Source organism: Salmo salar, chromosome ssa14 (genome assembly GCF_905237065.1).
Source record: "Salmo salar chromosome ssa14, Ssal_v3.1, whole genome shotgun sequence".
NCBI lineage: Eukaryota > Metazoa > Chordata > Actinopteri > Salmoniformes > Salmonidae > Salmo > Salmo salar.
Window position 1 is genome coordinate 85,733,317 of NC_059455.1, and position 12,988 is coordinate 85,746,304.

The window sequence follows — 12,988 nt, forward strand, 5'->3', positions numbered from 1 at the left end:
TGGAGAGAGGAGGGAGGGAGCGAGGTAGGGACAGACAGAGACATGGAGGGAGGAGGGAGGGAGCGAGGTAGAGACAGACAGAGACATGGAGAGAGGAGGGAGGGAGCAAGGTAGGGACAGACAGAGACATGGAGAGAGGAGGGAGGAGAGAGGGAGCGAGGTAGGGTCAGACAGAGACATGGAGAGAGGAGGGAGGGAGCGAGGTAGGGACAGACAGAGACATGGAGAGAGGACGGAGGGAGCGAGGTAGGGGAGACAGAGACATGGAGAGAGGAGGGAGGGAGCGAGGTAGGGACAGACAGAGACATGGAGAGAGGACGGAGGGAGCGAGGTAGGGACAGACAGAGACATGGAGAGAGGAGGGAGGGAGCGAGGTAGGGACAGACAGAGACATGGGGAGAGGAGGGAGGGAGCGAGGTAGGGGAGACAGAGACATGGAGAGAGGAGGGAGGGAGCGAGGTAGGGACAGACAGAGACATGGAGAGAGGAGGGAGGGAGCGAGGTAGGGACAGACAGAGACATGGAGAGAGGAGGGAGGGAGCGAGGTAGGGATAGACAGAGACATGGAGAGAGGAGGGAGGGAGCGAGGTAGGGACAGACAGAGACATGGAGAGAGGAGGGAGGGAGCGAGGTAGGGACAGACAGAGACATGGGGAGAGGAGGGAGGGAGCGAGGTAGGGGAGACAGAGACATGGAGAGAGGAGGGAGGGAGCGAGGTAGGGACAGACAGAGACATGGAGAGAGGAGGGAGGGAGCGAGGTAGGGCCAGACAGAGACATGGAGAGAGGAGGGAGGGAGCGAGGTAGGGACAGACAGAGACATGGAGAGAGGAGGGAGGGAGCGAGGTAGGGACAGACAGAGACATGGAGAGAGGAGGGAGGGAGGGAGCGAGGTAGGGACAGAGACATGGAGAGAGGACGGAGGGAGCGAGTTAGGGACAGACAGAGACATGGAGAGAGGAGGGAGGGAGGGAGCGAGGTAGAGACAGACAGAGACATGGAGAGAGGAGGGAGGGAGGGAGCGAGGTAGAGACAGACAGAGACATGGAGAGAGGAGGGAGGAGGGAGGGAGCGAGGTAGAGACAGACAGAGACATGGAGAGAGGAGGGAGGGAGTGAGGTGGGGACAGACAGAGACATGGAGAGAGGAGGGAGGGAGGGAGCGAGGTAGAGACAGACAGAGACATGGAGAGAGGAGGGAGGAGGGAGGGAGCGAGGTAGAGACAGACAGAGACATGGAGAGAGGAGGGAGGGAGCGAGGTGGGGACAGACAGAGACATGGAGAGAGGAGGGAGGGAGCGAGTTAGGGACAGACAGAGACATGGAGAGAGGAGGGAGGAGGGAGGTAGCGAGGTAGAGACAGACAGAGACATGGAGAGAGGAGGGAGGAGGGAGGTAGCGAGGTAGGGACAGACAGAGACATGGAGAGAGGAGGGAGGGAGCGAGTTAGGGACAGACAGAGACATGGAGAGAGGAGGGAGGAGGGAGGTAGCGAGGTAGAGACAGACAGAGACATGGAGGGAGGAGGGAGGGAGCGAGGTAGAGACAGACAGAGACATGGAGAGAGGAGGGAGGAGGGAGGTAGCGAGGTAGGGACAGACAGAGACATGGAGAGAGGAGGGAGGGAGCGAGTTAGGGACAGACAGAGACATGGAGAGAGGAGGGAGGAGGGAGGTAGCGAGGTAGGGACAGACAGAGACATGGAGAGAGGAGGGAGGGAGCGAGTTAGGGACAGACAGAGACATGGAGAGAGGAGGGAGGAGAGAGGTAGCGAGGTAGGGACAGACAGAGACATGGAGAGAGGAGGGAGGGAGCGAGGTAGGGACAGACAGAGACATGGAGAGAGGAGGGAGGGAGCGAGTTAGGGACAGACAGAGACATGGAGAGAGGAGGGAGGAGGGAGGTAGCGAGGTAGAGACAGACAGAGACATGGAGAGAGGAGGGAGGGAGCGAGGTAGGGACAGACAGAGAGAAAACCCACAATCAGCCTGTGCTCTAACACTCATCTTTCTCTTATTAGCTCTTGTACTTGCTAGTCCTCTTTAGTTTGCACTCTTTCTCTCTCTCTCTTGCTCAGACACACACACACACACACACTTAAGTTAATCAGGCCAAATGTTTGTGCAGCAGGGTGTACATGGGTGGGGCTGTGATTGTTATGATTATCAAACTGTAATCAGGCTCAGTGGAAATCCCAAAACAAAACAAACTCTCCATAATCAGGAACTCACCCACACAAACAGAGCTAATCACAGAGGATGCACTAATGACCTTTTTGAACCAAACTCTGTGTGTGTCTGTGGGTCAGTATGTGTGTGCGTGAGTGAGTGTGATTAGCCCCTCGCCCTCACCCTCTTTTTAAACTGTATTTATCTGTTTAGAATTGACATGATGACTGTCTCCTAGGTAACGTCTGTCAGACCGCTACCCTGCCTTCATTGGACCTTGGGCCTCCTGTGGGAGGAGTCCACCAATCCATGGAGCTGAAGCCCCTCCTCCCGCTCAGCCTGTTCCATGGTTTCACTGGAGTGAGTAGTGTCAATCAATACCATCACCATAGTTAGTTGGTATTATACAATGCTTTGACATTTCTCCACACAACCTGAGGCGAGCTTTACTCTGTTGTTTCTGCACCAAGCTTTTCTTAGAACTCTGTCCAGGTCACGCTAGACAAGGTGAAATCTTTTTGTGTCTGTAAAATGTATTATGTGAGAAATGTCAGTGTAAATGCTTTTATGCACAAATATTGATATAATAACCATTGTTTCTAAGTTAACTTGGAGTCACGCGATGATATGGAGTGTGGTCCTCCCACTACGACTCGTCAGGAAAGCATGCAGTTTATTAGGCTACAGATGTAATAAGTTATGATGAACTTCACAGGGTGGTGAAAGTGCACGGTGATGAACTTGATGCTCCTTTCAATAAATATCGAGGGACTTATTCTGGCGACATGGTGATGGATGCTTGGCTGCCATTTGACAATTAAAAATAATCTTGCTCTTTTGTCCATAATAATAATCTCATGTATGCTACATGTACGCTCTAGCCAAGCACACAGATAGAGCTTGTGGTGCCCACAATACCAGAGTGGGCACACTTGCTGTATAACGCAATATTTTTTGTGAGACAACCATCAGTATAGTTGAAAATGAGATGGAAACCCATTTAACTAGTATTTTTTTATTCGGTACATGGGAATTTTAATGCAAAAAGTATTTTTATGTGCATTACGTCATCACGCACAGCCTTTTATCGGCAACAAGTAAATTTGATGGAAAATGTGCATATTGTTTTTATGCAGATTCTTTTTATATTCGTATGAAAATCTGTCGCCAATTGGATGGAAACCTACCTCATGACAAGTTTCAGAGATAGACAGCCAAACAGTGTAGGTAGGATTCTCTGTATCGTCTGGTTGAAAATCGAGATTTTCTTCTCAAGTCAAATCAAATGTTATTTGTCACATGCTTCGTAAACAACAGGTGTGGACTAACAGGGAAATGCTTACTTACTGGGCCCTTCCCAACAATGCAGAGAGAACAAAAATAGAGAAATAATAGAAAAGTAAAACACGTAATAATAAAAGTAATAATAGATACACAATGAGAAACAATGACTTGGCTATATGCACGAGGTACCTGTACCGCGTTGATGTGCAGGGGTACAAGGTTATTGAGGTAGATATGTACTGTACATATAACTAAACTCAGCAAAAAAAGAAGCGGCCCTTTTTCAGGACCCTGTCTTTCAATGATATTTCGTAAAAATCCAAATAACTTCACAGATCTTCATTGTAAAGGGTTTAAACACTGTTTCCCATGCTTGTTCAATGAACCATAAACAATGAATGAACATGCACCTGTGGAACGGTCGTTAAGACACTAACAGCTTACAGATGGTAGGCAATTAAAGTCACAGTTTTGAAAACTTAGGTCACTAAAGAGGCCTTTCTGCTGACTCTGAAGAACACCAAAAGAAAGATGCCCAGGGTCCCTGCTCATCTGCGTGAACGTGCCTTAGGCATGCTGCAAGGAGGCATGAGGACTGCAGATGTTGCCAGGGCAATAAATTGCAATGTCCGTACTGTGAGATGCCTAAGACAGCGCTACAGGGAGACAGGACGGACAGCTGATCATCCTCGCAGTGGCAGACCACGTGTAACAACACCTGCACAGGATCAGTACATCCGAACATCACACCTTACAGCAGGAATGCACAATCTCTCCATCAGTGCTCAGACTGTCCGCAATAGGCTGAGAGAGGCTGGACTGAGGGCTTGTAGGCCTGTTGTAAGGCAGGTCCTCACCAGACATCACTGGCAACAACGTCGCCTATGGGCACAAACCCACCATCGCACGACCAGACAGGACTGGCAAAAACTGCTCTTCTCCGATGAGTCGCGGTTTTGTCTCACCAGGGGTGATGGTTGGATTCGCGTTTATCGTTGAAGGAATGAGCGTTATACCGAGGCCTGTACTCTGGAGCGGGATCGATTTGGAGGTGGAGGGCCTGTCATGGTCTGGGGCGGTGTCTCACAGCATCATCGGACTGAGCTTGTTGTCATTGCAGGCAATCTCAACGCTGTGCGTTACAGGGAAGACATCCTCCTCCCTCATGTGGTACCCTTCCTGCAGGCTCATCCTCACATGACCCTCCAGCATGACAATGCCACCAGCCATACTGCTCGTTCAGTGCGTGATTTCCTACAAGACAGGAATGTCAGTGTTCTGTCATGGCCAGCGAAGAGCCCGGATCTCAACCCCATTGAGCACGTCTGGGACCTGTTGGATCGGAGGGTGAGGGCTAGGGCCATTCCCCCAAGAAATGTCCCGGAACTTGCAGGTGCCTTGGTGGAAGAGTGGGATAACATCTCACAGCAAGAACTGGCAAATCTGGTGCAGTCCATGAGGAGGAGATGCACCGCAGTACTTAATGCAGCTGGAGGCCACACCAGATACTGACTTACTTTTGACCCCCCCCCCCCCCTTTGTTCAGGGACACATTATTCAATTTCTGTTAGTCACATGTCTGTGGAACTTGTTCAGTTTATGTCTCAGTTATTGAATCTTGTTATGTTCATACAAATATTTACACATGTTAAGTTTGCTGAAAATAAACGTAGTTGACAGCGAGAGGACGTTTTTTTGTTGTTGCTGATTTTAGGAATAAAGTGACAGATAGTAAACAGTAGTAGCAGCGTATGTGATGAGTCAAAGTTAGTGCAAAAAGGGTCAATGCAGATAGTCCGGGTAGCTATTTGGTGAACTATTTAACTAACTATTTAGCAGTAGTATGGCTTGGAGGTAGAAGCTGTTCAGGGTCCTGTGGTTCCAGACGGTGCATTGGTCCCGCTTCACGTGCGGTAGCAAAGAGAACAGTCTAGGACTTGGGTGGCTGGAATCGTTGAAAATGTTGAACACTTCCTCTGACACCACCTTGTATAGAGGTCCTGGACGACCTTTTCACGACTGTGCTGGTGTGTTTGGACCATGATAGATCCTTAGTGATTTTTGAGGTATTTTATTAGGTTCCCAATTTGCTGTTGCAAAAGCAGCAGCTACCCATCCTGGTGTCCACACAAAACATGAAACATGACATAATACAGAACATTAATAGACAAGAACAGCTCAAAGACAGAACTACATCAATTAAAAAATACATTTTTTAAAAGGCACACATAGCCTACTTATCAATACCAATACATACACACAAACTATCTAGGTCAAATATGGGAGAGGCATTGTGCTGTGAGGTGTTGCTTTATCTGTTTTTTTAAACCAGGTTTGCTGTTCATTTGAGCAATATGAGATGGAACAGAGTTCCATGCAATAATGTCTGAATAATATTGTATGCTTTCTTGAATTTGTTCTGGATTTGGGGACTGTGAAAAGACCCCTGGTGGCATGTCTGGTGGGGTAAGTGTGTGTGTCAGAGCTGTGTGTAAGTTGACTATGCAAACAATTTGGGATTTTCAAAACATTAATGTTTCTTATAAAAATAAGTTATGCAGTCAATCTCTCCCCAACTCTAAGCCAAGAGAGACTGGCATGCATAGTATTTATATCAGCCCTCTGATTACGATGAAGAGCAAGACATGCCGCTTGTCCCCCACAGCGCTGGGGTTATGGGTGGGCCTCAGGGGGCCTGGCCTGCCCAACTGTACCTCCTTGCCAGTCCAAATAAAATATTGGTAGTCTATTTGACTAACACACGCGTAGAAAGACGCATCAATCTCAGATAAATCATCCGAGCAAGCTAAACAGCGCCCCTCCGTCTGCGTATGTGTAGACCATGTATCTGATGCTGTCTGGACAAAAATAGTATGGCATGTCATACTATTTCTGTCCATACAGCATCAGATACATGGGTTACCTATAGTAAGATAGAGGGGCACTGTTTCGCTCGCTCGGATGCTTTCTCTGGTGAGATACAGTAGTTTTACCAGAGAGAAAAGGCAAAGCGAGAGGGCTCATTCTCGCCAAAATCTGTCCATAATAAGCCAAATGTGTTTCTATGGGGATACCTTAATATAAAATGACTCAAGTAAAAGTGAAAGTCACCCAGTAATTACTACTTGAGTAAAAGTCTAAAAGTATCTGGTTTTAAATGTACTTAAGTACAGTGCTGGAAAAAGTACTCAATTGTCATACTTGAGTGAAAGTAAAAACTAAAAGTAAATGCTATACATTATTATTATTATTATTATTTATATTTATTTTTTGACAGCCAGGGGCACACTCCAACACTCAGACATAATTTACAAACAAATTATTTGTGTTTAGTGATTCTGCCAGATTAGAGGCAGTAGGGATGACCAAGGATGTTGTCTTGATAAGTGTGTGAATTGGACCATTTTCCTGTATTGCTAAGTATTCAAAATGTAACGAGTATTTTGAGTGTCAAGGAAAATGTATGGAGTAAAAAGTATATTATTTTCTTTATTAATGTAGTGAATGAAAAGTAAAAGTGGTCAAAAATAGAAATAGTAAAGTATTTATACCCCAAAAAAATACTTAAGTAGTACTTTAAAGTATTTTTACTTAAGCACTTTACACCACATGTGCCGGTGCCAGTGCAGGGTTCGGATGCTGGCTTCCCCTAAAGTAAATTGATGTTTTTGCCAAAATGATATAATTACTCCTGTCTAAATAAAATCATTAAAAATCTTTCACTAGAGAGCACAGAGGATCCTTAGCTTCTTTTAAAAAATAGTTGAAGATTGTTTCAAATCACAAGTGTGTAGGCCTATGCCTATTTCATTTGGAAGCCCGCAATTTGGTTTTTAAGGCCAGGTCTCTCTACAGAATGCATGCACTGAACTCTCCATATTGCAACCGCTGTCTCCTGACAATTCTTGCGCATTCATTTGTTTGTGTGAATTGTTTGCCCTTTGACTGTTTATTTTTGTATAAATTCCCCATTACACATGTCACCAGTAGGCCTAATTAATGTACTGTTAATTAATTTCTGTTCACGCATGTATTAATTAAAGTAATTTACTGTTCTCATTCTCGGAATGGAAATGGTTGCCGACTTCACAACCTACTACACTTGTGAGAAATTACTTTTGTCAATGTTTTCATTGTCTACTCCATGTGAGCAATGAGAATGTGACTGGTTTCTCTGTTCTGATAACGTTTAGGGAGAGCGCGCTTGAGCACGCATAGAAGTACCTGGCCTGCTGCGGGATAATGTAGAAATCTTCCCATTTGGGGATGTCTGATTTCTGATTGTGTAATGTGGTCTGTGTGTAGCTTGTGTAGAGGAGTCATGCGCAGGACAGCAGATATGAGTAAATAAACGTCATTTACTCAAAATAGGCAAGTACAATACAATAAAGCAAGCCCACATAACGGACCGTCTTACATACAAACAATCACTCACAAAAAACATGGGGGAACAGAGGGTAAATAATGAACAAGTAATTGGGGAAGTGAAACCAGGTGTGTAAAACAAAGACAAAACAAATGGAAAATGAAAAGTGGATCGGCGATGGCTAGAAGGCCGGTGATGTCGACCGCCGAACGCCGCCCGAACAAGGAGAGAGACCGACTTCGGTGGAAGTCGTGACAGATTGTCTTAACTCACCACTTCCACCACTAATAACCTGAGCTTCTAAGTCATTTCTTTCTTCACCTCACACAATAAGTCAACAAAGACTTATTTTTTTTTTTACAACCCGGCTTCGATAATCACCAAGCCTAGGTGTGTAAGCAAAATATCATGATCATCCCATATATCCAGCGAAAATGTCATAAAAAACAGCTGTCTGTACTGAGCTCACTGGCGGCGGGAAACTATTAGGGCACGCGGAATAGGCTCGTTCAGTGGTTCCCAAACTGTGGGGCGCGGCCAGTAGGGGGGGCGCGAAGGGTCAGCAGGGGAGGTGTGAGTGTCCCCCCCCCCCAAAAAAAGTTAAGGAAATCAGTCCGGCTTTCAACTCACTCTTGAAAGTTGTAATAGTAGAATGGACAACAACAGGTTTTTAGAAATGTTTGCAAATGTGTTACAAATAAAAAACTGAAATACCTTATTTACGTATTCAGAGCCTTTGCTCTGAGACTCGAAATTGAGCTCAGCAGCATCCTGTTTCCATTGATCATACTTGAGATGTTTCTACAACTTGATTGGAGTCCACATGTGGTAAATTCAATTGATTGAACATGATTTGGAAAAGCACACACCTGTCTATTTAAGGTCCCACAGTTGACAGTGCATGTCAGAGCAAAAACCAAGCCATGAGGTCAAAGGAATAGCCCATAGAACTCCGAGACAGGATTGTGCTGAGGCAGAGATCTGGTGAAAGGTACCAAAAAAGGTCCCAAAGAACACAGTGGCCTCCATCATTCTTAAATGGAATAAGTTTGGAACCACCAAGACTCTTCCTAGAGGTGGCTGCCCAGCCAATCTAAGCAATCGGGGGAGAAAGGCCTTGGTCAGGGAGGTGACCAAGAACCCGATGGTAACTCTGACAAAGCTCCACAGTTCCTCTGTGGAAATGGGAGAACCTTCCAGAATGGCAACCATCTCTGCAGCACACCACCAGTCAGGCCTTTAGGTTAGAGTGGCCAGACAGAAGCCACTCCTCAGTAAAGGGCACATGACAGCCCGCTTCGAGTTTGCCAAAAGGCACCTAAAGACTCTCAGACCATGAGAAACAAGATTCTCTGCTCTGATGAAACCAAGATTGAACTCTTTGGCCTGAATGCCAAGCATCATGTCTGGAGGAAACCTGGCACCATCCCTACGGTGAAGCATGGTGGTGGCAGCATCATGCTGTGGGATGTTTTTCAGCGGCAGGGACTGGGAGACTAGTCAGTATCGAGGGAAAGATGAACGGAGAAAAGTGCAGGGAGATCCTTGATGAAAACCTGTTCCAGAGTGCTCAGGGCCTCAGATTGGGGCGAAGGTTCACCTTCCATCAGGACAACGACCCTAAGCACACAGCCAAGACAACGCAGGAGTGGCTCGGGACAAGTCTCTGAATGTCCTTGAGTTGCCCAGCCAGAGCCTGGACTTGAACCCGATCGAACATCTCTGGAGAAACCTGAAAATAGCTGTGCAGCAACGCTCCCCATCCAACCTGACAGAGCTTGAGAGGATCTGTAGAGAAGAATGGGAGAAACTCTCCAAATACAAGTGTGCCAAGCTTGTAGCATCATACCCAAGAAGACTCAAGGCTGTAATCACTGCGAAATGTGCTTCAACAAAGTACTTATTAAAGGGTCTGAATACTTATGTGATGTATTTTTTGGCCAAATTTGTAAAAACCTGTTTTTGCTTTGTCATTATGCGGTATTGTGAGTAGATTGATGAGGGGGAAAAAACTATTTAATCCATTGTAGAATAAGACTGTAACGCAACAAAATGTAGAAAAAGTCAAGAGGTCTGAATACTTACCGAATGCACTGTATGTTGTAGTAATGTTCGAGCCACTCAAATATCAAATGAATACACAGTAGTCATGTCAAAATGTATAGAATTGCAAGACAATGGGCTATAGAACAGCAATATGTTCTGTACACCCCATGACAAAATGTGTGGAATTGCAAGAAATAACCTTTTGCTGCAATGGGGGTCTGAGTGAAAACGTTTGGGAACCCCTGGACTAGTTGATACAATGTTGCAAGTTCGCTAGCAACAGCTTCAGCTGGACCCAGTTGATTTATTTGATAGCCTTGTTGCACTTCACTAGTGATAGCTCAAGTCAACACCGATAGAAAGGCGGCCGACTGGCTGCGTAGAGAGATTAATGCGATTGAAAGAATCTGAATTTTCATCAGGATATTTTCTACTGTTTTTATTTCTCGGCTTTAGGCCTATGTATTTTACTAAGTTGACGATGGAAGTTAAAGGCCTGCTGCTGCATTGGCCTATAGGATATGTCTGAGTTCGATGTGCTCATTTCTTTAGCCGCCAATGGATCACAGTGTATCAATGTGTCCATATGACCGAGGCTGATTGTCACAACGACTCCTGCTCCCTCCGTCCCTCCTGGCATTTGATGTCACCAGTCTACTAACCACTGGCCATGGCTTCATTATTACGCACACCTGGTCGTCATTGCCTCCTTGATTACTCCCCCTTTATTTGGCCTTCAGTCACTAGGTGTTATTGTTTTCTCTCACGTTCAGTACGCGCCTCGTGTTTGTTCATCTGCATCGGTTCTTTATTAAACTTACGTTCTGCACCGGTTCTATATTAAACTCACCTTCTGCACCGGTTCTTTATTAAACTCACCTTCTGCACCGGTTCTTTATTAAACTCACCTTCTGCACCGGTTCTATATTAAACTCACCTTCTGCACCGGTTCTATATTAAACTCACCTTCTGCACCGGTTCTTTATTAAACTCACCTTCTGCACCGGTTCTATGTTAAACTCACCTTCTGCACCGGTTCTATATTAAACTCACCTTCTGCACCGGTTCTTTATTAAACTCACCTTCTGCACCGGTTCTATATTAAACTCACCTTCTGCACCGGTTCTTTATTAAACTCACCTTCTGCACCGGTTCTTTATTAAACTCACCTTCTGCACCGGTTCTTTATTAAACTCACCTTCTGCACCGGTTCTTTATTAAACTCACCTTCTGCACCGGTTCTATAATAAACTCACCTTCTGCACCGGTTCTATAATAAACTCACCTTCTGCACCGGTTCTATATTAAACTCACCTTCTGCACCAGTTCTTTATTAAACTCACCTTCTGCACCAGTTCTTTATTAAACTCACCTTCTGCACCGGTTCTTTATTAAACTCACCTTCTGCACCGGTTCTTTATTAAACTCACCTTCTGCACTGGTTTCCTGGCTCCCGGCGTATACATTGCACTGATTCTATTGCATTATGTAACGATCGTCGTGCAGGAAGGAAGAAGTGGACCAAGGCGCAGCTGGGAGCGAACTCATGTTATTTATTACAGACTGAAATAACACGGTCAAAACAGAGAATAAACGTATCGCTACTGCTCCAACAAAAAGAGACAACAACCCACAAACATCGTGGGGGGGAAAAGGAACTTAAATATGATTTCCCAATCAGAGGCAACTAGTGACAGCTGTCTCTGATTGGGAATCGACAGAACCCAACATAGAAATACGCCCCAAAGCAAGGCTATACCAAAAACATAGAAAATAAACTATAGAAATGCCACACCCTGACCAAAATAGAAGAGTTCACCTGGTCAGGGCGTGACAGTACCCCCCCTCCAACGGTGCGTACTCCCGGCGCACCAACCTAAAGTCTATTAGGGGGACCCGGGTGGGCGCCTCACCCTCGGTGGAGGCTCTGGCCCCGGGCGTGTTTCTCCCCCTGCCTCCACCCTAGCCCTACCCCTCTGGCCCGGACTGGACCACGGTGGAGCGGCATGCTCAGGCTCCGGAGCGGAGCCGCCGACCGGAACAGGACTGGTCACCGGTGGACCGGACACAGGCCGTGCCGGACTGTGGACACGCACCGTGGGCCTGGTGCGGGGAACAGGGACGGGCCGGACAGGACCGGGGACACGCACCACCAACCTGGTGCGGGGAGCAGGGACGGGCCGGACTGGAGACGCGCACCACTAACCTGGTGCGGGGAGCAGGGACGGGCCGGACAGGACTGGGGACACGCACCACTAACCTGGTGCGGGGAGCAGGGACGGGCCGGACTGGACTGGGGGCACACACCACTGGCTTGGTGAGGGGAGCAGGGACGGGCCGGACTGGACTGGGGACGCGCACCACTAACCTGGTGCGGGGAGCAGGGATGGGCCGGACAGGACTGGGGACACGCACCACTGGCTTGGTGCGGGGAGCAGGGATGGGCCGGACAGGACTGTGGACACGCACCACTAACCTGGTGCGGGGAGCAGGGACGGGCCGGACAGGACTGGGGACACGCACCACTAACCTGGTGCGGGGAGCAGGGACGGGCCGGGCTGGACTGGGGGCACACACCACTGGCTTGGTGCGGGGAGCAGGGACGGGCCGGACTGGACTGGGGACGCGCACCACTAACCTGGTGCGGGGAGCAGGGATGGGCCGGACAGGACTGGGGACACGCACCACTGGCTTGGTGCGGGGAGCAGGGATGGGCCGGACAGGACTGGGGACACGCACCACTAACCTGGTGCGGGGAGCAGGGACGGGCCGGACAGGACTGGGGACACGCACCACTAACCTGGTGCGGGGAGCAGGGACGGGCCGGACTGGACTGGGGGCACACACCACTGGCTTGGTGCGGGGAGCAGGGACGGGCCGGACAGGACTGGGGACACGCACCACTAACCTGGTGCGGGGAGCAGGGACGGGCCGGACTGGACTGGGGCCGCACACCGGCGACACAGTGCGCATCCTCGGCGCAGGATACATCGGACCGAGAAGGGGCACCGGAGGCCAGGAGCGCTGAGCCGGCACAACACGTCCTCGCTGAACACTCCCCCTAGCCCGGCAAATGTGGGGCGCTGGCACAGAGCGCACTGGGCTGTGCAGGCGCACTGGCGATAC

The 12,988-nt window shown here is 48.2% G+C and overlaps 1 protein-coding gene across 1 annotated transcript in view; it reads left to right on the forward strand.

The window, feature by feature from the left end:
• Nucleotides 1–12,988, forward strand: part of LOC106570502 (zinc finger protein 385D) — a 43,210-nt gene that overhangs the window by 3,221 nt on the left and 27,001 nt on the right. The window contains exon 2 of the mRNA XM_014142908.2: nucleotides 2,405–2,526. Within this exon, the coding sequence (XP_013998383.1) occupies nucleotides 2,405–2,526 (122 nt within the window). The remainder of the gene's footprint in view (nucleotides 1–2,404; nucleotides 2,527–12,988) is intronic.